At 45.6% G+C, this 25,418-nt stretch overlaps 1 protein-coding gene across 1 annotated transcript in view; it reads right to left on the minus strand.

Moving 5' to 3' along the window:
* Nucleotides 1–489: 489 nt before the first annotated feature.
* The window catches only part of GAP43 (growth associated protein 43), a gene marked incomplete at its 5' end in the record, with an annotated part of 25,393 nt that continues 464 nt past the window's right edge, over nucleotides 490–25,418 (minus strand). The window contains 2 exon segments of the mRNA XM_029084454.1: nucleotides 490–1,297; nucleotides 25,207–25,418. The exon segment at nucleotides 25,207–25,418 is cut by the window's right edge and continues 99 nt beyond it. Coding sequence (XP_028940287.1) covers nucleotides 1,209–1,297; nucleotides 25,207–25,418 — 301 coding nt within the window.

Genomic DNA, 25,418 nt, shown 5'->3' on the forward strand with positions numbered 1-25,418 from the left:
AAGCAGAACATTTTTGGAGGGTCACACTATACTACTCAACAACTTCTCCAATTCCAGCCTAACGGGGTGAGCATCACCCTACTGCCGGGACGGGCTCAGGCCCCAGGACCCTGTCCCCTCACAGCCCTTGGTGCACCCCTCGGCAGGAGTCAGTCCTTCAGCATGGACCAAAGCTGGTCCCTCTGCCGGCTCATTCCTCCAAGGTCACCATGCTTCTCCAAATCAGTGCCTAGAGGTCTCCCAGCAGGTCACTTATTTTGTTCTTTCCTAAAACTGATTTTGCTACTTTCACTATTTATGTTGGTTGATGCTAACACCTCACTCAACATCCAAACCTGCTTCCCTTAAAAATCCCCTCAGCAGTGCCAGAGAGAGCGGCTGGTCACTGACCGGTGGCCGAGGAGCACAGTGGGGCCACGCAAGAAGTGGCCCACCAAAGACCGCGGGCCAGCAGGATGTACGGCAGCATAGAAATGCGACACGGTGGTATTTAATGATCATTATTCTCATTTATTATAATTATTGTTCAGTTTGAAAAAGGAGCCTGGAGCCAAGCATTACGCTAATTGGCACATTTTTTTTTTTTTCATTGTTTTAGTTCTGAAAACAAACTGGGGTTTAGTATTAATTTTTCATTCGTTTGTTTGTTGGGTTTGGTCTTTGTCTTTTTTTTTTTTCTTTCGTTCATTCCATCACATTGAAAAAGGAAGAAAAGGAATTTTGTTTTGTTTGTTTGTTTGTTTCCTCTTTTTGTTTTAACTCACTCGGTAAGTCTGGACTCCTCGGATGAACGTAACATTGCACACACACACACTTGGAGAAGAGAGAGAGGAGAGAGAGGGAGAGAGAGCGCGCTCGCGGTGGGCAGACAGACACACGCACGCGCCAGGTCAAAGAACTCTGATACAGTGCAAGAATTTTCCCAAAATGATTGGATCATCATTACCAAAAAACTCGCCATAACAACACCAAGAAACAAAGAAATGTTTAAGCCACACTGTTTGACTGGGATTTTTCCTGCTTTTTTTTTTTTTTTTTTCTTTAAATGTTTGCCACACAGAGAGAAAAAGGGTTTAAGTGGGAATGGGAGAGGGATGGACAGGCTCACAGATGTGAGCAGGAAGGGGGGAGATCGAGATTGGGGTGGGAAGGAAGGATAGAGGATAGGGGGAGGGAGGGAGGGGCAATGGGGAGTCATTTCTTAATGTTCAGGCATTTTCTTGGTCCGCCTTGCTCTCTTCTTCTTTCACCTCTTCCTGCTGGGCACTTTCAGTAGGTTTGGTTTCTTCTACAGCATCTAGTGGGGAAAGAGATTGTCCAGGGTTAGTCATCCATGATCTAGAGCATCCTGCATGTGCACACAGCCATCGCACAATGGACTGCATGGCTTCAGGCTTCTCTCTCCCCAAAGTGACCCAGGTCTCAAAGTCCCTGGCATTTCTGCAGCATGGAAACAACGTGCTAGGGTACACTCAGCAGGCAAGTGTGTAGGTCCCACAAAACACCTCCAGCCCTGCCAGAAAGCACGTGCAACTGGAAGGAGCTTCCTAGATCGCCACTGATGTGAGAGGCAACCACCATTCCTTTGATCTGGTGCACTGATTAGGCTCTTGGCTTACCAGCTAGATCACACAACCTTTTACTGAACCCACTGACTGTGCCAGCCACTGGTCCTCCCTGCCAAGACTTAAAGAGGACACAAAGAGAAAATTCTACATGCACTTGAAGCTTGGAAGACCCAGAGGAAAAACATTTTAAAACCTGTAACCCTGGATTCTCTTACACTGAACAGAGATCTAGAGAAACATCTCAAGCCTTCAAGAGTGGGAGCCTTCATCCAGGACATTATTTTATCTCTCCAGTTTTCTGGGCTCTCCTTTCGAAGGCAGAGCTGCCCCAGGGGGGGAAGCAACAAGTGTAACTGAAGGCTGGGTCTGCTTGTCAGTCAGAGACCTTGTTCTGGCACACAGTTCACATGAGAAGTTAAAATGAAAGCCAGCAGCAATCCCACAACACTGAGCTTAAACAGGGGATCAGAATCAAGGGAAGGTCAGAAACAGTCTGGAGGGACAAGGCAAAAGAAAGAAGCATCCCTCAAGCTGGAGTGATCTTACTGCTGAGTTCACCCAGCCCGAAATACCACGCCTCCTTCATTGCAGTGGGACAGATTTAATTGTCTCCAATTTCCTTCTGACCAGGTCTCATCAATCAGGTACGCTAACACATTCCTGGGCCTCTTTCAGATATGCTACTAAGGTCTATGCACCATGTGGATTGCTTTTTACAGGAGAAGGTGATGGTTCACCTAGAGCTGCAGGGCTGTAAGGTAGAATAGTGCAAAAGGGTCTTAGTGCACCGACTCCTCCTCCCACACACACATACACATAGACCATGGAGAGGCCAAGCAAGCAGCATCACTCCTGATTTAGGATAAAGAACAGGGAAAAGAAGCAAGTGCTAAAGTGCTGGGTGGTGTGGGACAGACCACAAGATGGGCATGTCACATACCTCAGTGTTGGCACTCAACATACCTCCACTGGTCATTCAGAGAGGACTGTGGGGTCCCTGGACAGTTCTTGGTTTCTCTGATGGGCTACCAGATTATGCTATACCAGGAAATAAATGGGCCAGGGACTGCTCTCTGGCCCCGAGGCCAGCTGGCAGCACACAGCTCATGTCCATATGGCTGAACTCTCTTACTCTCCAGAACAGGGTGGCTGTGTCTAGGAGCTGTCTGGGGCGAAGCTACTTGGTGTATTCAAAGATCACATCGTGGCCCATGCTGTCAGCTTAACAATATAAACGTTCACATGCCAATGTTTAGTTTGTGAGGATTAGCATCCTCACACTCATGTTTAGCACGAGTGAGAATGCTAATTGGGATGTGAAACTTTCCTTACTGACACCATTTATGCATTTTTGGCCTGGTTCATTCGATGCCATCAGATGGCAGACTTGTGTTTGCTTCCAACACTGGCAGTAGGTGCTGCATGCCTGCTTCCCTCTCCCTCTTGGCTCTTTAGCCTAGCTTTTAAATATGTTCCTAGGCACCACTTCCATATGGATCACCTTTAAGTTGTCTGTAACTTCCTATCTTGAATCTCCTTCATTAAAGGCTCTGCTTCTGGACCTTTAAATACTTTTTTTGTCTTTGTAAACTCTGATTGTTGATTTTCCAAAAGGAAAGAGTTTGTGGGAACATCCCCATAGCCTGAGCCCCTTCACCTGCAAACCTCCTGTCAGCAAAAGCATCCCTGGACTTTCTTTCCCTTGATGCTGAACAGCTCAACAGAATGCTACTCAGGGTCTTCTATACATGCTACAGCTACAACCATGAGCCAAAGACAAAATAGGCTACTGATTAAAACAGGATGCAAGTACCATTGCAAGGCAAAGCAGACCAGCTTGCCCTGGTTTTGTTAATTTCCCTGAACGACTTGATCACACTCCACTGGGTAGGAAGGGGAGTCCTTTTAATCCTGCTCTTCTCCAAGGCATTCACAGCAGGAGGCACGTTGAATTATGGAGCCAAGAGTAGAATCCCAATGCACAACCATCTACCCCTAATTTTTGAGTGAAAAGACTTTGCTATAAGGCTCTGATAGATCCTAGTAAGGCAGAATTTCTGGTTTTTCTCTACGTAAATGCAAGATGAATGAAAGAACAACGAAGGCTGGGCAATGCGGCTTCAGGAACACGAACACCGACACTATATTTCATTATGTTTAAAACTTTCTGTTCTTCCTACTGAAAATATGCACAGATTTTAGCCAGCAGTCCCCACAGCTGCCTCAGGACATGTCCTGGGATAGAGTTGATTTTTTTCTTAGTAGTTAGAATAGCTGTGTTTTAGTTTCAGAGTGGGACTTGTTACGAGAGGAACGTTGATAGAAGTACTAATGTTATTAGTTGCTGTTGCAGCCCAAGGCCACCGTGTTTGGCTGGTTCACAGCTGCATTAGGACTGGGAGGGAGAAGCGCAGTGAACAGCAAAACCCCAAACTGGCATTTGGATGTGCCAATGAAATATTCCAGATCATATCACATCATGTCAGTATATTAACCAGGGGTGACCGGAAGCCGGGGGTTTTCTCTCGGGGATCATTCGGGCTCGCTCTTCCAGGGTTTCAGTTTCAGGACTGTCTGGGCTCTGGGGTCACTGGCTGGCACAGGCTGGGCATTGGTTGGCAGGGGGTGAGGAACTGCACTGTGCATCACTCCTTTGTATATCCTGATATCACTGTTGTTATCATTATAATTTTATTCTAATTAGCAAATAGTTAGTATCTCAACCCATGAGTCTCCTTGCCCTTTTCCTTCCAATTCTCTCCCCTACTCCCTGGGCAAGGGGGGGCAGGGAGGGTGACAGAGCAGGCTGTGTTTGGCTGCAAGCAAAAAGGGTGAATCCACCCAAACCACCACAGGACAGCACACCAGAAGGGCCCATTAATGCAGCAAGCACTGGGATAGACACTGGGAGGTCCTGCACACCTGCTGTGATATTGAGTGCCTTGGCCAAGACATACAAACTGCTAAGTCACACAGATGCTCCTGTTACATTAGCAGCTCAGGGTGGGGTCCGGCTCTTATAGTGGTAGGCTCTTCACAATTGTCCTAGCGAGATGGGCAGGAAATCTGCACTCAGGGAAGCTGGCAACCTCGGTGGCGTGGTGTAGCTCACAATGTTTCCCATGCTATTCTTTTTCTCAGGATAAACAGGCAGGTTGAAGTATGATTTTCTGTCATGTTTCGTTCCCTGTTGTCTCACCGCAGTGGCAAATCTAATTTCCAGGGAGTGCCCATGGCACCCAGAGATCCCTGACTGGCAGAGGAATTGCACAGAGGTGCCTTGCTGTCCCCATTGCTCTTCTCTGAGGAGCAGTTAGTGGTAGGCAGATGACTCTCTGCTGAAGCAGCACAGAAACTTCATTTATTTCTGCCATGGCTGAAATAGCCTGGACTGACTCTGAGGTTGTGGAGCAGCAGAAAGGATTTAAAGCCACACATTCAAGCCAACAGAGAGGAATCATACAAATCAAATGCTGGATACATGGCAAACTGGAGCAAATTTTCATGACTGTGGATGTCCCAAGGATAAACAAGAGGTCTACTTTTTTGAATAGGAGTTATCACAGAAAATTCAGCCAGCCTCTTTTTCTTGCATGGTGTCAAAGCAATAAGGGGAAATACCCTATGCACTACTACACCCTAATAAGCTATGTCATATTTCCTAGCAGCTTTAGTAGCATTTCATTGATCTTTTGGATGAAGAAAAAGAAGCGACCTGGTGTTATTAAACCGTAATGAACTTTAGCTAAAAGTAATATGACAAAGGATAAAAAAAAAATCAGCACAAAAAATAAAGTTCAAGCTTTGTCACTGAACCACAGCAGTGAAAAGGATTCTCTTTGTGAAATAGGAGCAACACAGCACAACTCTACTTACATCAGGGCCAGTTAATAGCAGCGTCTGATTCATGAGAAGAGGTAAGACAGTTCATCCAACTCACCCTTCACCAGTTTGTTTGATGCAGGCTATTTCTGCAATATGTTCTCTGGGGTTTTCTCTAGCCTAGTTTTCAGTGTCCCAGAAAAGGAGGGCAAGAAGATCCCTGGGGAGATTAGTAGATAGCTATCCTGGGGATTCCACACATCAGACAGGGTATTTCTTACGTTGCTTTTTACCCAATACTAGTCTTGATTTCCCACTTCTTTGAACCCTGGGCTGTCACATCTGTTGCTTTGTAGTGGACAGATATAGCTATATGGAGAGAACTGCACAGCCTTGGCATTTCACATTCACTTTGCACTTTGTTGGAATAGGTGTAAAAGGTGACAAAAAAGCAGGCAAGAATTCAGGGAATTCCTTTAGGAAAAAATGTTCCATCCCCTGCTTGAGGAACAAAAGCATTTCATCCCGGGTGGCCAAATTTCCACCTGTCTAAAGTTGCCTCCCTTCTGAACATGCCAGCACTGTGAGATCTCTTTCTGCAAGATGAGAGTCCCCCGTGTTCACTTGCAAGGCAGAGAACAAGCAGGAGGCAGTGAGTTATTTCTTAAGATGGATCTGGACTGGGGTAGCACCAAGACACACATGAAGAGATCATGAAATGGGAAAGTTGAAGCAAGAGCGGATAGATATCTCACCTAACTCCAGACATCTACACAGAGACATCTCCAGCTGATCTTCTCACCCTCTGCTCCCTTTCTAATTAGTGGAAATAAACATGACATTTCTGGGACTCTATTAACCTGACCTATTTAGATGCCTGCTTTAGGACAATAGAAGTTGCAGCCTGGGAACACCTACATCTTTAGCAAGCCAAGGCGGAAGACATCCACATTTGTTCTAGAGCATTCCAGCCACAAAGCAAAAAGAAGGGCCCAAACTCACAAAATGAAGACAAAACATGTGCATGCATGGAGGAAACAGAACAGGAGGGGAGGCTGAGCTGTAATGTGCAGCAAAAGAAGCTCAAGGAGGGGCCAAAAATAAAATTCAAAAGGCTAAAAATCCCCAAACCAAGACCCACAATAAAAACCACCTAGTCTGTGCTTCCAGTCATCACCCTCGCAGTTGTTTTAATGCACATCAGTCATCACTTGCCCTGTTCCTGGTTATTCCAGCCCTGTGGTCCCGTTCCAGACAAGCTTTGAGATTTCAATTTGTTTTGCAGTTTTGCCTTTTGTCTCGGCCTTTTGAAATCTACGCTGCAGTCCAAATCACCCCATAGCATGGGATCATTTTGCCAAAGAGACGGGCATCTGTGAGCTGAGCTGCCTCAGTTCAATCTAACACCCTGGATGGGGCAGCCAAGTTGAGAAACCTTTTGGTTGGCAGCCTCAGACAAACCTTAATCTGTTACTGCAAAACTGCTTAAGTGATAGAGCTGCATGGTGGGAGAGGCTGAAGTGTGTTTGCTTCCCAGCTGAAGGGCCTGTGTCAGAGACTTGCTTCATACCTACAGCTCCAGCTGGTACCTGAGAGGGAACTGCCTTGCCCATGGAAGAGAAACAATATGGAAGTGAACTACAGATCCTTACTGAAATAGGGTCTTAGAGAGCTCCTGCCTCTCAGCACTCCATTTATTGCCTGGAAAGGGTGAGAGTCATGTCTCTGAGCCCTGATGAGGAGTAAACACCTCGAACATATGCAGCTGTGGTTGCTGTAAAGCTGAAGCAGGCAGACAAGCAGTGGTTTTGCTGGATGGTGGTAGTTCCAGCTGCCTTTGCCTACGCTGTGCTCTAATGGCTGAGCGTGCAGGCTCCTCTCCAAGTCTCTCCACTGCCCTACATTAGTGAAATTAGGTTGAGTGGATTTCCGGGTAAAACACTGTCTCTTGGGACCTGCCCAGCTCCCGTCTGACTTGCCAAGATTAATTAAATCAGAGCAGACATCAGCTTATGACCATAGTAGCAGCAACCTCTCTGCTGATAATTTCTTTTGTGGCTGGTGGCTTGGGTTTTGTTTTCCTTTTTGTCTCTGTTCCACTGCAGATCTTTAAATTACCACAGCTGATGCCAAGAGAAGAGAAATTGCACAAACACTCTGGGAATCTAATACAGATGCAGGGATTTTGCTTTTGCTGCTTTCCCACTGTTTGCACAATTATTCCTGATATTGATTGAGCAGCTAGAATTCTCCCATGCCTTCATGCTAAAGTATTTCCCAGATCTACTCAGCCGCTGCTCTTTCTCTAGTGTTTGTCATATGCTCATTCCTTTCTCCCTCTGTCCTCTGCCAACTACAGTTTGGTCAGAGATGAAACTGAAAACCTGTGCCTCGTCTGGTCTCCTCTTTGCTCCCAAATATTAATCTGGGTTTTCCTGCCCTGTTATAAGCAGACCTTGTCTGCCCCAGAAATTAATCTGTTTACAGACATTTTTTGGAGGGTAAGGAGCACTGGAAGAGCCCATTTAAAATCCCTGACCTGAGCCTCTCCTGGTTTTTATGACATTTGGATCCAGATTTTGATCCAGGCTTCACAGCTTGATTCATCTGTCCCAATCCATCTGTCCTTCTAGCCAGCCAGAAGCCGATTCCAGGCAGACGATGGTAGGTCTGAAACTGCTGAAATGAGATGCACTTCAGGTTCAGAGCTGTTGCTTATACAGTTTGCTTCCTGATCCAAGTTAGCCCATTGCAGTCAGCCCTATGATGCGTCATACGCAGTGCTAAAATCCTACGCTCTCCCCACTTACTGCTTCTGAAAACTGGCAGACTTACACTGGCCCAGCAAAATACTGAGAAATGAAGGAACTGGATATTTCAGGTGAGTGGCTGTGTCTGGTCAAGGGGACTGACTTGCATGATTTCTCCCAAACCCCTAATGAATCCCTCACTCACTACAGATGGACCCAGGGTACCACCTGGTTCCTGAAAGCCCTGGGGGGGTCCTCCTGGTGAGCACATGGCACACAGGAGATCTGCACACCCTTGGCAAACCCTGCACCAAGGTGGTAGGGAGGGATGTTCCCACTGCAAGTAGCAGGCAGGAGGTCCAGGGAAGCTCCCCGGTTGCTACTGGAAAGATGCTGCCAAAGCAGCCTGTTAAGGTTAAAACAAAAAGGTGAATATGGCCACAATACGTGGTAGTTTAGGCCTCTTCTTCTTGGACCGCCTCATCTTTGTTTCAGCACCATGTATGCCAACCTCAGTTGCTCTAGCAGAGAGAAAAAAAAACAACTTCTGCTAGTCCCATGGCTGATGAATTTGGTCCAAGCTTGGACAGTTGCCTCTTCTTCTGATCCTGCTAAATCCTCAGAGGACAGCCAGCCCCAGTTCTGTCGCCCCAGCTGCCTTTGCGCTTTGTCAGGATGAAGAGCCAGTGGCTTGGGGATTTCCTCTCTCTCTCTCCTCCTGCCCTAAGCCTTTCTGCCACCAGCACCACCATGGAAATCCCACCCTGCTTTGGCATCCCTGTGTGCAGTAGATGGAAAGGGAGGGAGCGGTGGGAGAGATGCTCGGGAGGGTGCGTAGTGGCGGGGAGGGTGTGCTGAGGGGAGTCAGGCTCACAGCTCCATTGCAAAGCATCTTTCACAGTGTCTAGACACCAGCTGCCAGGTTGCCATGGAAACTCCTCAGCACCACCATGGAAATCCCACCCTGCTTTGGCATCCCTGTGTGCAGTAGATGGAAAGGGAGGGAGCGGTGGGAGAGATGCTCGGGAGGGTGCGTAGTGGCGGGGAGGGTGTGCTGAGGGGAGTCAGGCTCACAGCTCCATTGCAAAGCATCTTTCACAGTGTCTAGACACCAGCTGCCAGGTTGCCATGGAAACTCCTCAACTTTGGCTGATGGGAGAGAGTGATGAGGTCTCCAGAGAAATGGGAGTGGTGGAGGAAGAGGATGGAGAGAGAAAAGGGTGGATGTTCCTTGTGAAGTGAGGTGTTAACCCCGTTACAGCTACATTTGCAAATATTTTCGCTTCCTGGAAAATGGGAAAGAAGCGTCCCTCCTTCTTTCTCCACTGCCGTTTCCTTCCCAAACCCATGGACACTGCCAGGCCCGAAGGCTGAGACAAATTACATGTCTACTGCTGGTTGGTCATTTATTCCTGCCTATTACCAGCACTTTTGTCCCAAAGTTCCTGAGTACACTACCTATAACTGGGCAATTGCAATCCAGTTCAGGTTGGAAGAGGACTACCAAAGTGGTCAGGTTTCCAGACAGTGGGATCTCCCTTAACAGTGCCTCTCTCTTGGCCACCATCACTGCTAACAAGCAAATGCAGCTCAGGGAGGACAAGGGGCTCCCACCTAGCAGCAGTGTGGTCTGTCATGGTGCTTCTGTGGAGATGCTTTTTTGCACCAGAACGTGCTGGGCAAGTGGGAGGCTGTGTAGTACAGTGGTCGAAGGGGAGGTAAAGGAGCCCTGTTGGGATGAGGGTGCCTTGGAGGCAGATGTTTTGCACTGGTATTGAGTGACCTCCTGCCAAACAGCATCAAAGGTGCTGACCCCAACAGACTCCTACTAAGGCTCCACAATCTTTACAGCTCGGAAGCCTGAAGGGGAGAAATGAGGAGTGATTTGTGCAGGGTCTCCCCAGCCATCAGCTGGGGTCAGAGCTGATCTGATTCCCAAACAGTTGCTCAGCTGTCCTGCTGGAGCAGAAAGGCTTCCTTCAGGTGAGGGTCCAAGCTACCAGGCTCTCCATCTCCCCAAAAAGGGTGAGCCATAGTCAAAGATGCCCCTGCAGACACCAAGACCACAGTTCTTCATTATCCACTGCCTGACTTTCTAGCAAGGTAGTGTACTGCTCTTTTTAGATACAATATCCAGATTGTACCAGAGAGATAAGATAAAACAGGATATAATATCCAGATCATACATTTATGATGAACCCAGACCTTTGTGAATGTCAAAAGCTGTCTCCATTGTGACTTTCCCAAATTGCTACAGGCAGTCAGCAATGTAAATATTCATCTGGTATTCACCACCACAACAATGGCCTAACTCACAATCATGGAGGTATTTTATCCTTGAGGCATCCCAGTCAAGAAAGCAAAGGGTTTTATCTGTATTTTAGAGAGAGAAGACTATGAAGAACTGGGCTGTGGTCACACAAAAGCCTGTGGTGTACCCAGGAGGCTGAGTCACCTTGCCTCTTCATTCCAGTATCTCAACCAGACACTCTGCACACAGCAGCACGTTCATAGGTGTGATGCCTTGCTTCGATGATTCCAGAAATTCCACAAAGTCCTAATTTCAGGCCAAAATTGGAGGTGCAGCAATCTCACCAATACTTGTCCTCCCAGCCATCACAGGAAGGCAGGTAGAAGAAAGGCATTCATTACTTCAACCAAGGAAAACCTAAGAAGAAATAACCCACAAGTTGTTCTTTACTATTCTCCTCCCCTGCCCCTGTTGATTCCACATTATGTCCTGCAGACCAGAAAGGCTACTCTTTTTAATTCCTTAAATACCTTGTGATTCAAACAGCTTGAATATAGAGGTTTTTACTTGTTTCCAGCTGTGGAACTTAACAGTTGGCAGCCGCTCTTGGCAGCACATTGGAAAACAGGATGTCCCCATCTCAAGCAACAGTATTCTTTTTTGTCACTCATCTTTTCTCCCTTACTGGGTTAAGTTCTGGAGGATGGTTTAGAAACAGAGGGTATGTGAGGGGACAGAAGAACAAGGTCTTAATAAGACGTATCCATTTATTCTTTAGCCCCTCTAGGGTGGCTATCCTGTGAGATCATAGGGGAGAAATCAGAGGAAAGATAAGAAGAAATGGAAATACTCTGAGTAGATCATGAATAAGTGAGCAAAATACAGCCTTATCGAAGTGACTGATAGTAATTCCTGTACAGTCAGGACATTTCCAGCAAAGTAGTTAATTCAGGGAGTAAAGCTTACAGCACATAGATGGAGGTTTGGGTTTGGAGAGGCCTGGCAGATGCACAGAGAATAGCACAGCAAGTGACAGAAGTTTGATAGACAGATCAGACCCTCAGAGGTCTGCCCATCTTACAGCTCCACTGATCAGCCTGGCAATTGTGATAGCATCAGTAGGGGGATAAAAATGAACCCAAGACTGTGGCAGACTGCTGGCATTCATGCACTGCTGATTCTGAAATAAAGAAGGTTAAGGAGAGGAAGAAAACGTGCAGAATGCTAGAGCCTTTGAGTTCTCCATCTACAGCTCCCACCTCATCACACAGGATGTTCTGTGAGGCTTCTCTCCTCTCCTGCCCCAGAAAATTTGGCCAGGGAAAAGAAGCCAGAGGAGAAAATCTTCCGTAATTGCAGCAAAAAGGTCTAGAAATTCCTTCAGTACACCCAGAATGAACACACTGCTCCTCCCTTCGTACTCCTCCTCCTTCAGCTGTCGGTGGCAGGAAAACAAATTGCTGCAGCCCTTACTACAAACCATGCTCCCTTCTCCCTTCCCCCAGCCCAAAAGACATGTGCCATTCATAAGCTGCCTGAGTGCTGGTCTCCGTTATTAAAGCCTAGAAGGCTGATAAATTGGGGATTCATGGAGCCTGCAAGCCTCCAACAACCAGATTGCCATGGAAACCAGAGGCAGCCTCCATCTCCAGCAGAAATGATATTGATCTAGCCGAAGGCAGAGAATTACAATCAAGGAGACGATATAAAATGTCTCTTTTTCTTCCCTTTACCGTCCTCCCATTTTGTGTTTAAATGAAGGAGAAAATTCATTTAGAGATCCTTAGCTTGTTCCTGTCCATCATCACCAAGGCTCTGCAAACTGGATGCTAAAATGAATTAAGTGCCTGTTGTCAGGCCTTCCACAGCCATCTTGTTGGTAACTGTCCCCAGCAGTTGTAACATCAACACCACTAGCTCTTTGCATCAAAGACATTACTAGTATTTCCCATCTGCACAGCTGGTGTGCAGATACGTAAGACCCCAATGTGTTCTGTGCAGAATGGGCACTGAAACACAGCTGCTGCTCTCTAGGAGTCAGTTCAGGCTTAATGCTGTAGCCACTGAAGCTCCTGGGAGCCTCTGCTTTTCATTTCAACAGGAGGAGGTCATCACACACGTTATGACAGCCCAGACATAGAAAGAGGCATTGCTGGTGCAGAGCAACCCTCCCCTCTGCCCAAAATCCCCTGTTTGGCACTGCTTAATCACAGCCCTCCAGGGATGGAAAGATGAGGAGTCACAGCACCCATCCTGCAAAACTAGGTGGGCAGTTGGACACTTTTCCCAGTTCATACTGCAGAGTCCAGCTCCCCCTTGTTTGGGTGGCCATGAGAAAGCCTAAGGGTTGGGAGGTGAAAAGCCACAGCTTGTCATAAGGTGGGAGGCTGGACTGCATAACCGTTCTGTGCCCAGAGCTATGAGGCTGCTCTCCTCCCCTGCCCCAGCAAAGCTGGACAGGGAAAAGAGGCCAGAGCAGAAAATCTTCTGTATTTCTGGGCTTGGTGCTGGCCATTTTCAGAGAGCCGAGCTGCACAGTGGGCAGGAAGGAGGGAGCTGACTGCAAGACTTTTCACAAGCGCTCTCGTTGCCAGCAGCAGTCTTCCCTGTGAAGGTGGCAGCAGCTAGCATCAGTAATTCTGATTTTAATTCAAATCTGGGACTTCTTGTTTTATTCTGTTTTTTAAGAAAAACAACCTTCTCCCAGTTTGGGAGGGACTTTCCAGCCTCTGAACTTTCTAAGTGCTGTGCCAAGCAAACTGGTGCAGTTATCCCACAGCAGCCATCTCAGTTTAATTGACTTTTCATAATAACAGTTCAATTAGGCAGGTAATGAATTTGGCCTTGACATGAGGGCACCTGATAGAGCAGCTGCAAATGCTGGGGAGACCTTGTATGGGCACAGTGAGGCGTCCCCATGCCCCATGCAGAGCCAGCTGTGCCACGGTGGCATGAGGCCAGGTTGCATCACCCAACACTCTGGAGCAGCAGGTACGTCTGGGTGGTCAATGGCAAAGTCAAAGCTCTTCAGTACAGTTCACTATGGTGGAAAAAGGTACCCTTATGGAATGCTAAGCCAGCCCTTTGCTAGCCTACAATGACAAGCCTTCACTCTCTCATCAAAGGACATTTCAGCACTGTTGTGGCTGTCCCCTTGCTCATGTTGTTAGCCCAAGATGGCCCTGACTTGGCTGTGGGACCAAGCAGTAGCTGCTCCTCCACTATCTCAGGTGTAGCCAAAATCTGCTATGAAGCCCAGCTCTGCACAGGTCCACAGAGGCTGTGAGTTACCACAGTTGCCACTTGCAGAGTTTCTAAGTTTTTGTCCAAGGTGGAGCAGCCCATACTTTTGACGTGGGCACTATCATTTTGACAATGGCTGTCACACAAGAGGGTCTTATCTGAGGCATGAACCCACCAGGCCTGAGCTGCTCTGAAATTGCTCTAAAATTACACTGAGGCACAGGAAGTCTCACCCCACCATTTCATGCTCATGTTGTCTCCCCTGGTCCTCCAGCTGATTTTATTTGCTGTAAAGGTCCTTGGCTCTGGTCTTGCCTGCTGGTCACAAAGCGATGTCATGAGATGTCCATGTGAATGAACATGTCTCTCTTACTCTTCCTCTCCTGCTGGAGCTGTTCCACTTCCATAAATTATTAAATAGGCATTGGGCCAGAGGAAAACATTGACTCTGTGGACCAGTGATGAGGGCACTCATCTGGAATGGGGAAGACTAAACTCCATATCCCAGCTCAACCAAATAATAAATAATTTATACAAAGTGGAACAGCTCCAGCTGGAGGGATCAGGGGAGACTTTGTCCATCAGCCCAATGATTTGCATGCAAAGCTCACTGGATTTCAGCTTCCTAGGTTAAGACATGGGCCCACCCTGTCTTCTGTCCCATTCAGGGAGTACCTGACCCTCATATGCTAGCTACTCTAAAAGCAGACAAAGGTTTCTCTTATTACTTTACAAATCCCATCATTCCTTGTACTGGTACACTATGTTTGGTTTTGACAAATTAAAGGGTTCTTTAATGAAAAAAAAGAGTTTCACAGAAAAATTCCAGCCCAGCAAGACTCAGAAGCTCTGCGTGGAGGTGGTCTGAACTGCAACTAGGCTTGATCCCTCTGTTTGGTAGAAACACATGTATATTTTTTTTCTAGAAATTAGGATGAGAAGTAGTTGCATGCTACATCAGTCAGGAATGGCTGGAGTTTCCTCTTTCATGATGTAAAAAATCAGTGACTCCATCCATCTTTCTTACAGACATTTGGCTTCAGCCATGAAGAAGATTTCTAGCTTAAGGTTAGTTTTCTTTCTTTCAAAGGAAGTTTTCTTTCTCATTTTGTGTCTCTTTACTGAGTGCAGTGAGCAGTATCTCTGGAGACTGAAGTCTGCTGTTCCAGAGAAGTGGCACTGCTCAGCAGCAGTGCTGTGCATTTCTTCCCCCTGCCTTCCTGAAGTGCAGCAGGGCAGGCTCCGTGCCCAGGGCTTAGTCTCCTGTGGCATATCCCTTGTTTTCAGCAGTGATGACTGAAGATTACTCTGAATTGTTTAAGCACTGATACTGAAATCACAGGTGAAATCCTAGCCTTACATAAGTTAGTGAGGCTTAGATTTCAGACCTGTAGCTCCAGCTCGTGAGCGCTGCCTCCAAACAGGCTGTAAAAGATGGGAGGAAGAAGGGGAGCTTGGAAGAGAAATTTTGGGATAACTAACACAGGATGTCTAAGCGGGAATACAGACTCTTTCATTTCTAAGCCCACACTCAGTGACAGGACAGAGTTCTATGCTCTTCTAAAAACTAGGCAGCTATGGGCTTGCTACCCAAGCTTGCATTCATACCTCCTTCTTAGAGGCTTGTGTCATTTCCAAATCAATGGAACAGCAAAGGGGTTTTTAAAAGTACTTCTCATCACCCCAGCTTTAAATTACTTTTACTTTATTCCATCTTCCATCTCTTCAAACAGTTATCCAGTAAAGTCTTTGAAGTATTTTTCACAGCTGCTAAGACGGTTCTGCACCAAAGTCAGCAGCACTGGGGAATGCTCCTGCAAAGTGGTCACAGCTCTTGGTCCTGCCCTCCCATCCCTTTCCCTGCATGTGCAATGCATTGTCAGCAATGGTTCTGCAGCACTGCAACCACTTTAGCATTGGGATTTGGATGCTCTTCGAAATGTCAGAGAGATTTTCTTCTTCATTATGCCCTGTAGGTTACAGGTAATGTCCAGTTACCACTACTAGCATTCCCAATTACTGTGTTTTGCTGAAGGAAGATGGAGAGGTTAAATAGTGTCTTCCACCTTCTGCTTTCTTTCATAATGAAAAGAGAACTCATTTGCTATTGCCTCAAGGTGCAGCTGGAAAGTGTGTGGTCATTTGAACACTGGATAATTGGGACCTTATGACCTTTATCTAAGACTTATTTACATGAAGCCTTGAGTCTCACTTTTACTGTCATTTGGAGAAGAGCATTTCCCCTTACATCTCTGGGCCCTGTCCAGGTTTCCATAGTTGTTTTCCTGAGTACTCTGCAGCCCTGCGAAGGGCAGGTGTCCAACATGGGCTCCTGGCTGCCAGGATCTCAGCTGAGATTTTCAGCTCTGTTTCAGTGTCCCATGCTGACAGTGATGTAGCTAAGGACACAGAAAGAAAAAAGAAACATTTCCACAGATCACATCCACATTTGGTGAGGCTCTTTATATGGTACAGGCTACTAGAGCTAAGGGATTATGCTGAGGGAGCCTTTCGCAGGGAATACAGAACTAGGAAGAAAGTCATAGTTCTAGTAACCTGCAAAACCAGACCAGACTCCCCTTCAGAGAACAGCTAAGCACACAATAGCAGCACTCTCCATCATTTAATTTCCCCCCATACATTATCATTAAGTGTTTCTTCTATTTTCTGACCGAAAGACACTCAACAACAATAGAGAAGAAAGCTAGGGAGTGAAGAAGCCCTCCTTTAAGGCAAGCTTGCAGCATAAATATAGCCTTGAGAAACATGTTGTGGCTAGAGACCTCTTCAAATTCAGTTTGCATAAGCTGTTCTCTCACAGGTCTATTGGAGGTCCAGAACTGGAGGTGGAACTTATCCAACAGAGCTGATGCCAGTGGCTTGACTTGTAAGCCTCCTGTCACTGCCTACATTTTCTTTAGTTCTTTTGGCCCCTGCCCAATCTTGCAGACTATCATATGGCAAAATAAAATATTTATGCCGTGCTTTTACAAAGGGGAGAACTCCCAAGTCCACAACAGACCTGGATGTCATTGCAGTCATTGGTGCTTGTTGGGTAGTTGTCTTCAAAAAGCAAAGATGTTCATGTGCATAAGGACTGGGATGAGGAGCAAAACAGAAGAAACGTTGCCTTTCTGGAAATACATGTCTACCAGTACAGCCTTTTCTGGACTAATGCGTACAGTGTTTGTCACCCCATCTCATAAAGGACATTTGCAGATTTAAAGGGAGCGCAGAGAAAAGCAACAAAGACCTTAAAAAGCATAGGAATAATTTAATTTAAAAAGCAATTGAAAGCACTGGTTGTGTTTTCTTCAGGAAAGAGATGAACAGCAAGGGCTATGGTACTATGCCACATATATGCATATTATATCATGCTATATACAATAATCAATGGCATAAAGTAGGGCTATCAGAAGCTTTTGCACTTTCTGTGACATAACACAAGTGCAGAAAGATATTTAAGGCAATGGTGGCGAATTCAGAAAGATATTTAAGGCAATGGTGGCAAATTCTGGCCACTGCACAGTTGGTTGGAGTTGGGGGAGCTGCTGATACTTAGTCAATCAGATATTGTGCATTTATGTATGCCATATAAAGACATAGTTGTAATTGGTATCAAAAGAGATAATACATCATGCTTTAACTGTTAAACCAACTCCTAGGCAGCAGAGGACAAGGATGAGTGCTAGTAGTAGAGAGGCAGTTCACCCCAAATCTGCCCATAGCAGTATTTGGTGCTAGCCACTGCAAGAACTACAAAAAATGGATGTTAGGTCTGACCTGGCTTGGCAATTTCTGTGTTCCTCTACCAGTTATTTGCATGGACTCTTGGGAGTACAACTTCATCTTGTCAGAGTTCATGGATTTGCCAAAGAGGTTGGAAGTGATCACTGCACTGCCACTGATAATCCAGTATTAATGCACCTACGATACAGCTCTTGAGGAATGTCTAACTAATCTGATCATGCTGACCTGGTGAACTTTCCCAATCCCTTTCCTCTGCATATGGCAGTCATCTGTATCATAGAGTCAGTACTTCTACCTTTAAAGCACGGCTCCTTGGAGCTGTAAATCCCAGCTGATACTCTGCAAGCTCACACCTATCTGAAAAGTTCAGCCTACTTGATCCTAGTGTAAAGAGATGACACTGGTGGTGGTGCAGAGCGCTGCTAGCAGCTACAGCAAGCAGCTGCCACTTAAATTTCATCATCCTTATGTCTACTGGTCTGCTATTTGAGCCCTTCTTGGCAGAAAATTTGGTTATCATTTATAGCAGAAAGCCTTCCTCCCATGTGGGGATTTCAGAGCATTTTCTGAAGATGATCTGAGTTAAGTTGTAGTGGGTGTCCTAGTTCTGGCTAGGATAGAGTTGATTTTCTTCCTAGTAGCTGGTATAACACTGTGTTTGGATGTAGGATTAGAAGAATATTGATAACACATGGGTACTTTAATTGTTGCTAACCAGAGTTTGCACAAAGTCAAGGACTTTTTGGCTTCTCACACTGCCCTGACAGCGAGTAGGCTGGGGGTGCACAAGAAGCTGGGAGGGGACACGGCTGGGACAGCTGACCTAAACTGGACAAAGGGATATTCCAGACCATATGACATCATGCTCAGCATATAAAGCTGGGGGAAGAAGGAGGAAGGGGGGAACGTTTGGAGTTACAGTGCTTGTCTTCCCATGTCACAGTTACACGTGATGGAGCCCGGCTTTCCTGGAGATGGCTGTACACCTGCCTGCCATGGGAGGTAGTAAATGAATTCCCTGTTTTGCTTTACTTGCATGCACAGCTTTTGCTTTACCTATTAAACTGTCTTTATCTCAACCCACGAATTTTCTTTTACCTTTCTGATGTTCCCCCTCATCTCACCAGGGGGCAGTGAGCGAGCAGCTGTGTGGTGCTTAGTTGCCCTTTTGTGTTAAACTATGACAGTGGGCCACTATGGAAAACATTGTAATGAGGAGACAGTGATTTTGAGCAACACAAACCTCAAACCACAGGCCTTGGCTGTAGAGAGCTGTGAGTTAGCATGAGCAACCACTACACAGCATGAGCACATACCATGACATTAGTATGCATTGCCTTAAACAATTCCACCTGTATGTACTGCTTGTAAGAGTTCCTTCCTATGGAGATATGTAAGAGTGTAATGCTCTCAGCAAAGTTTGGTATACCATCTAGGAAGATCAGTAGTGTACAGGTTCAAGATGAATAGCTTTGTTCAGTTGGAAGAATACTACAAAGGCATGAAGAAGAGTGAGGCTGGCCAGCCTCCCCATGAACAGGAATTCTGTACAGTGTGCCATGATCAACCAGGAGAGGCTCAGCTGATACTGCAGCAGCTGTGGTTCTCAACACCAGAAGGGATGAAAGATTGCTGTCACCTTTCCCAAAATTTCCATCCTTCACAAAATAAAGCAGTTAACCAGCCTTGAGCGCTCATGTGTTTCTTACTGAGATCCCAAAAGAACTGGTACCACCTTGGTGCAAAACAGTGGTTAACCTGCTCTCCTCAAGAGGCCTTTTCCAGAGTCAGCTCACAACTTGTCATCAGTAAATATGCTTAGTGACACTTAAGATTTCATTAAAACAGGTCAGGTCCTGCTTCACCACTAGCCTACTAATGCAGTTCCCACCTAGAAGGGGGAAGCTGCATCTTGTTAGAAAACAGCAGACCTGAGGCACACATGGGACCAGAGACAGTATTTCACTGGAAGAGAGGAGGAAATCCTGCACCTGTAGCATGTAGTGCATAGGTTTCCTGTTCTCTGGAAAACTGTGACATTCCATTTCCCTCACCCTGCCCCTCACATGGCTATTTGCACTAATGCAAAGCAGGCTGTGAAGTACATATGCAATGCTTATATCCATGTAGACACAATGCAAAGATTAAAAATTTCAGAGCAACTGAGGACTAGGCACGTACTTTGACACCTTTCAGCATGTTGCAGATAACCTAAACTGCATTTATAGTCTTACTTTGTTGCTGGAGTAGTACTACAGAGAAGAAAACGCTGGCACCCTTGCTTAGAGTTGTTCCCTCTGGGGCAGTCATGGGAAGACTACTGTATTTGCATTGCTTTCCTTGGCTGCCAGGTGTAGCAGCAGAGATAAGCTCCTGTGAAAGAGGAAAGGCAGTGAGGGTGTCGTGCCTCATGCCAGCTACCCATGGGCCAAGACTATAATTCCAGTTATACAACTGCAACCCTCTTGTGTAGCCCAGGCTGTACCTTCTAGCTGGTACGTGACAACAGACAATCTCCCTTTCCAAATCTTTATATAGCCAGTGCTCCCCAGGTGCAGCAAGTATTGTCCTTCCATCAATACGCTGACTGAACTGAAAACAAAGAATTGATTCAACTCTAAACCATGAAAAAGGATCCATAGGGACTTGCTCCCTCTGAGGAACCGAAGAGAAGATGGTGCCTCCCAGTGCTCCTTGCTTGCAGGATATAGGGCCTTGGGGGAACTGTTGGCCCGCTTACATGCAAAGCAATTGTCATCTGGCTGATTTTTCATTTCATCTGTGAAACTGCTCCATTGTAAAGCTATTCATCAAGCAGGAAAAAGCATTCTTCATTTCCCAACAAAAGAAGATCCATTTGTTTCCTTAGGCACAATTTACTCTTTCACATTTCTGGGCTTTGTTGTATTTTTACCTGACAATCTGAGAGTGCTTTTGATGTGAGAGCTAGCCAAATTTGGAGGTGAGACTCTAAAACCTGGGAAAGTACAAAGAGAATCTAACATTGTGTGACATTCACCTCCTCTCCTTCCTTTAAGGCACACAGTAGCCCATCTTTTTCTATAGTCTGCTGTGCTGGATGCTGCTCTCACTTCAAAGCTGCACTAATGTAGACTCTTTCCAGTAACTTTGATGGAGACTCTCTGGATTTAAGCCAATGCAACCGAGATTAGAATAAGACTCACCTCCTCATCCATATGTAAGGTATAAATTCCCTCCTACTGCTTTTGAATTTTGTCCTGTTGAGTAGGTTGGCATCTAAGGGAGCCTCTCTGAGCATAATACCAACACCAAAGACTCAAAACTTGGATCATAACAAGAAAGCTTATAAACATAAGTCTTGGCAAGGGTGCTCAGATAAGAGAACACTTTCTCAGCGTGCAAGTCACCCACCAAAAGATGTGAAGAGAACTAAGAGATTGTTCTTCTTACATCAATCCCTCACTGCCACTGAACAAAGCCCACTGATTCATTTAATGCCTTACCCAGGTTGGAACCCGTCTACTTTGTCCATCTACTTTTTGATACATTGAAGAACGCCTAGAAACTGCCCTGCTGTACAACTGGGAATGCCTGGACTTCCACATTAACTAATACTGGATACAGGACAGTTGTTTGAAGCCGTTTCCTAAGCCATTACCAAAAGACAGGTAGAGTATGTGGAACTGAGTAACAAGGAGAGCTGAGGGCTGTCAGGGGAATTGGCGGCTGGTATGAAGAATCACCCAGCCTCTCCCCCATTCCAGAAACATTAAATATTAAGCATTAAAAATCATGCACTTCTCAGTGTCTGGTTAGTTTTTCCTTTTCCCTCTTCCTGTCATTTTTTGTTCTGCCCTTAGATGAAGATAAAAATCTCTTCTGGATTTAAATGAAATGTGCTTGCCTTCTGCTTGTGCTGTTGCACCAGGGAAGACATCCACAGATAACACGATACAGCCATTGTAGTAAAATTCAAGGCAGATGAACATCACTGCACAAAAGTAGCATGGTCGGCACGCCTCATGGTAGTAGCAGCCAAGCATGCCATGGCAACCAGCCAACCGATGACACTGGCGAGGAGCCAATTTGATTTATTTTTGGCAGCCTGACACCGCAGACTACTGTGCCCGTCTTCGATCACAGAAATGATAAGAGGTGACCTTTGAAAGCCAAGGGGATGACTTCTGGGAGAAGGGGACTGATGAAGCTGAAAGAGGATCTGTCCCCAGGCTGGAGGAGTACTGGAGTGGCAGATGTTTGTTAGCACTCCCCCTTTAGCAAATGACCATCGCAGCCCTGCCAGCAACCACCAGTGCTGCCTTTGCTGGGGGATGACTGGGAGAAAGGTCAAGACATGAGAAATATCTTTAAGTCTATGGAAAGAGTAAGTACCAAGAGAGAAACAGAGAGGTTTAAAGAGATGAGAGGGAGTAATGTCTTTAAGTCTATGGAAAGAGTAAGTACCAAAAGAGAGGTTTAAACCAGAGAGGTTTAAAGAGATGAGAGGGAGTAATAGGATGAAGATAGGAAAAAGAAAACAGGCTTTCTGTCAGGAAATATTTCCTGTCCGTGGGAACTTTTATGCTGTGATGATGCTCTTTTGTGGAATATTCTTTAAGGAGAAAGCAGCTTCTTACTATTCTGGATGTTGTGCTATAGAGTGTACAGCAGAACACAGCCCAGTATCCTCAGAGAGACCATAGAATCATCACAGAATCACAGAATGTTTTGGGTTGGAAGGGACCTTAAAGATCATCCAGTTACAACGCCCCTGCCATGAGCCGAATGGACAAGAAGGTCTATTTAATCTTTTTTTGCATTTCTTTCTTGGGTGGCTCTGGGGGCACTTACCCAGCTGTTTGAATTTGTGACTGGAAGGCTAATATCATACTGGAACAGGAATTTAGGAAAAAAATCTATATTCATTAGCATTTTAAAGAGACTATCAGTTTGACTGTGGCCACACACCTTCCATGTTTGCTTTCTGCAAACATTGGTAAGCTTGAGTATCACTGCATGCATATTGAATAAGTATAAATAGATGTACATACTGCTCTTGAACACTCAAACAATCACTGAAAACTCATTTTTAAATTTATATTTGGTTGTAGATATTCCAACTTACTCTGTTGGCTAGATATTCACATAAGTAACAGTATCATGTTAAATGCATATTAAATCATGCATACAAATGGCCACTTCAAATGATGTGGCCATGAACGGCTGGCCACTTCAAATGATGTTAAAGCCAACAAGAGCAAGGGGAAGATACTTTCTAATCATTTAGAATACTGCCTAGAAATAAGCATTCTTTGATGACTGGTGACTCAAAACAGGTAAAATTAAGCAAATTAAATAGCCTGCTACTATGAATTTCCTACCTCTCTACATTAGAGCAGATTGATCTGAATAAAAACAGAATGTTAATTCAAAACAGAATCACTATTCCTGTTTAGGAATAAAGCATCCCAAGTCTTAAATAAGAGTTAATAAGCACTCGTTATCCTGTGTACAGAGGACCCCAAAACACTGATTCACTCTCCTATTTTTGTCATTGATGTTTATACCTTTGCCCAAGTATAAAAACAACACAGTACACCATGCAACATACAAAATTACATTTCACACATCACGTGACATTTATTTTGCCACTCAGTTCAGCACACAGAGTAAGAACAAGGGGTGGAGGCCTGGACAACAAAAAGTCAACTTGGATGATGCAATTTCAAGGCTTATTTCTAGAAATGCTTAAATGAAAGGAGGTAAAAGTACTTATCTGTCCTTTTGGATATCTGTTCTTTCCTATCTGTCCACTTTGTTGAGCAGGAACAGAGTTGCTGAAAGCCCTGAGTTAGCTATGAAGCTTGTTAACTCTAATTAGAGAGTGGGAATTGTAGTTTGTGGAAGGGAAGCAGTGGACCAAATGAAATTATGGAGAAACATCAGTAAGTGCAAGATTGGCTGGGGAGGCTCTGTAACATTTACATCGGGCTGTTTATGAATATCAAGGTCATATGCCACATTTTTGCTCCAACAAGACAATGAATGCAGAACACCCTGTACAACTTAATGTCCCATTAACATGGAGGCCAGTCATGCTTGGCACTGCCTCTTGATTGAGCTTCATGTGGTGCCTACCTCTGAGGTTACCTTTTTTTGTTTGTTTGTTTATGTTCTCTTTCTTTGATAACATAAGGAAGGTAAAGACAAGAGCAAAAGTATCCTCAGGTCTCTGATGCATTTTCTACCCAGGTCAGTATTACAATTCAAAACCAGGTCTTCTTTATGGTTTGTAAGCACTATGCCTCTGCCAAAAATGCTCACTTTTGCCTCTCAAAACTTTTCACCTCTTCCCAGGGGAACTAGTTAAGCAGAGCTGCACTCAGTCAAGAGCAAAGAATTGAAAACACCTCCTAGAGTGACTGTTTGCATTCAGCTTCCTTCTGTTCTCACTTACTGAGCTGTCAAAGCCTTTAATCTTCCCTTTTCCTACCTTATGCTCTCACTATGTAAGTCTGACCCAGCTGACACATCTAAGAGAGCTTCATGCAAGAGTGGCTGTCATGGGCTACTCCAAGCACAGAGGCTAGAAGTATTGGTGTGGATCAACCTATAAAACAATGCTGACAACAAGATGTTCCTGCCTAGGATGTGGTTGTACCAGGAATCTCATCCATTCACAAGCAGATGGAAAATAGGACCTTTTGACTCCTTCTTGACCATCCTCCCAGCAAGGCTAAATGGCTTCCTGCAGTAGGAGAGTGCTTTTGTCTTGTGAGATTTTAAGCTCAAGTCTGCAGCCTCCAGTGAGCGGGTATTATTAGCTCAGGCTGTTTTGTTGTCTCACTGGAGCTGCCTGTGCTAGTGTGACTGGGAAGGTTCATCACTCTCTCTAGCATATGTCAGCTGGGATAGAGCTAATTTTCTTCTTAGCAGCTAGAATAGCACCATGTTTTGGTTTCAGTATAGGATTTGGTATGAGAAGAATGTTGATAATTATACTGATGTTTTTAGTTGTTGCTAAGAAATCAAGGACTTTCCAACTTCCCATGTTTTGCTTGTCTGCAGGTGTAGAAGAAGCTGGGGGGGAGCACAGCAAGATTAACAGGTCCAAATTGGCATAATGTAAAATCATGTTCAGTATATAAATGAGGGTTGGCCAGAAAACTCTTTCACTTTTTTGGTATTGGGGTTTCAGGATTTTTTTCTGCTCTGAGATCACTAGCTGGGAATGGGCTGGGCATTGGTCAGCAGGTGGTGAGCAATTGCACTGTGCATCACACATTTGTGTATTCCATTATTATTGTCATTATCATTATTATTGTCATTATTATTATTTTAATTTTTAAAATTTCATTTCAATTATTAAATTGTTTTTATCTCAACCCTAGACTTTTCTCACTTCTACCCTTGTGATTCTCTCCTCCATTTCTTGGCTGGGGGAGGGTGAGCGAGTGGCTGTGTGGTGTTTGGCTGCCAGCCAAGTTAGAACCACCACACATACACAGAGCTTGGGGAGCTCTCCCAGCCTCCTCCAAGCCTCCCAACTGGCTCACACTCTCCCATCACCATGGAAAATAAGGGCTGGATGGCACCTCCACCTAGAGGAACAGGAGCCTCGAGAGGAGATGCAGTTTTTCCAAAAGCTGCTGGGCAGCAGGGAAGAAGGCATTAAGAAAGAACATGCAACTCCCCCCACCCCAGCAAGAAGATTCCCTCGTTAACCCTCAGTCCAACCCCCGCACCAGCTCTTGCTGGCCAACCTCAGATGTGTCCCCAAGAAACCACGAGAGGTAACAATTTCTGGAGAAACCCATTCCCCAAGGAGGCATTCACTCACCTGTCTTCTCTTCGGTTTGGCTGCTCTCCACTGTCTCCATTTGGGGTTGCGCTGTTGCCTTGGCAGTAGCATCCTCTGCGGCAGGGGTGGTGGTGGCAGTGGTGTCAGCAGCAGGCACGTCGGCTTGTTTAGGCTCCTCTTTGTCTTGGGCTTCGTCAGCCTTCAAGGACGGCGAGTTATCAGTGGAAGCTTTTGTGGGACCTTCTGTTTTG

Source organism: Antrostomus carolinensis, unplaced genomic scaffold (assembly GCF_000700745.2).
Source record: "Antrostomus carolinensis isolate BGI_N321 unplaced genomic scaffold, ASM70074v2 scaffold6534, whole genome shotgun sequence".
Lineage (NCBI taxonomy): Eukaryota > Metazoa > Chordata > Aves > Caprimulgiformes > Caprimulgidae > Antrostomus > Antrostomus carolinensis.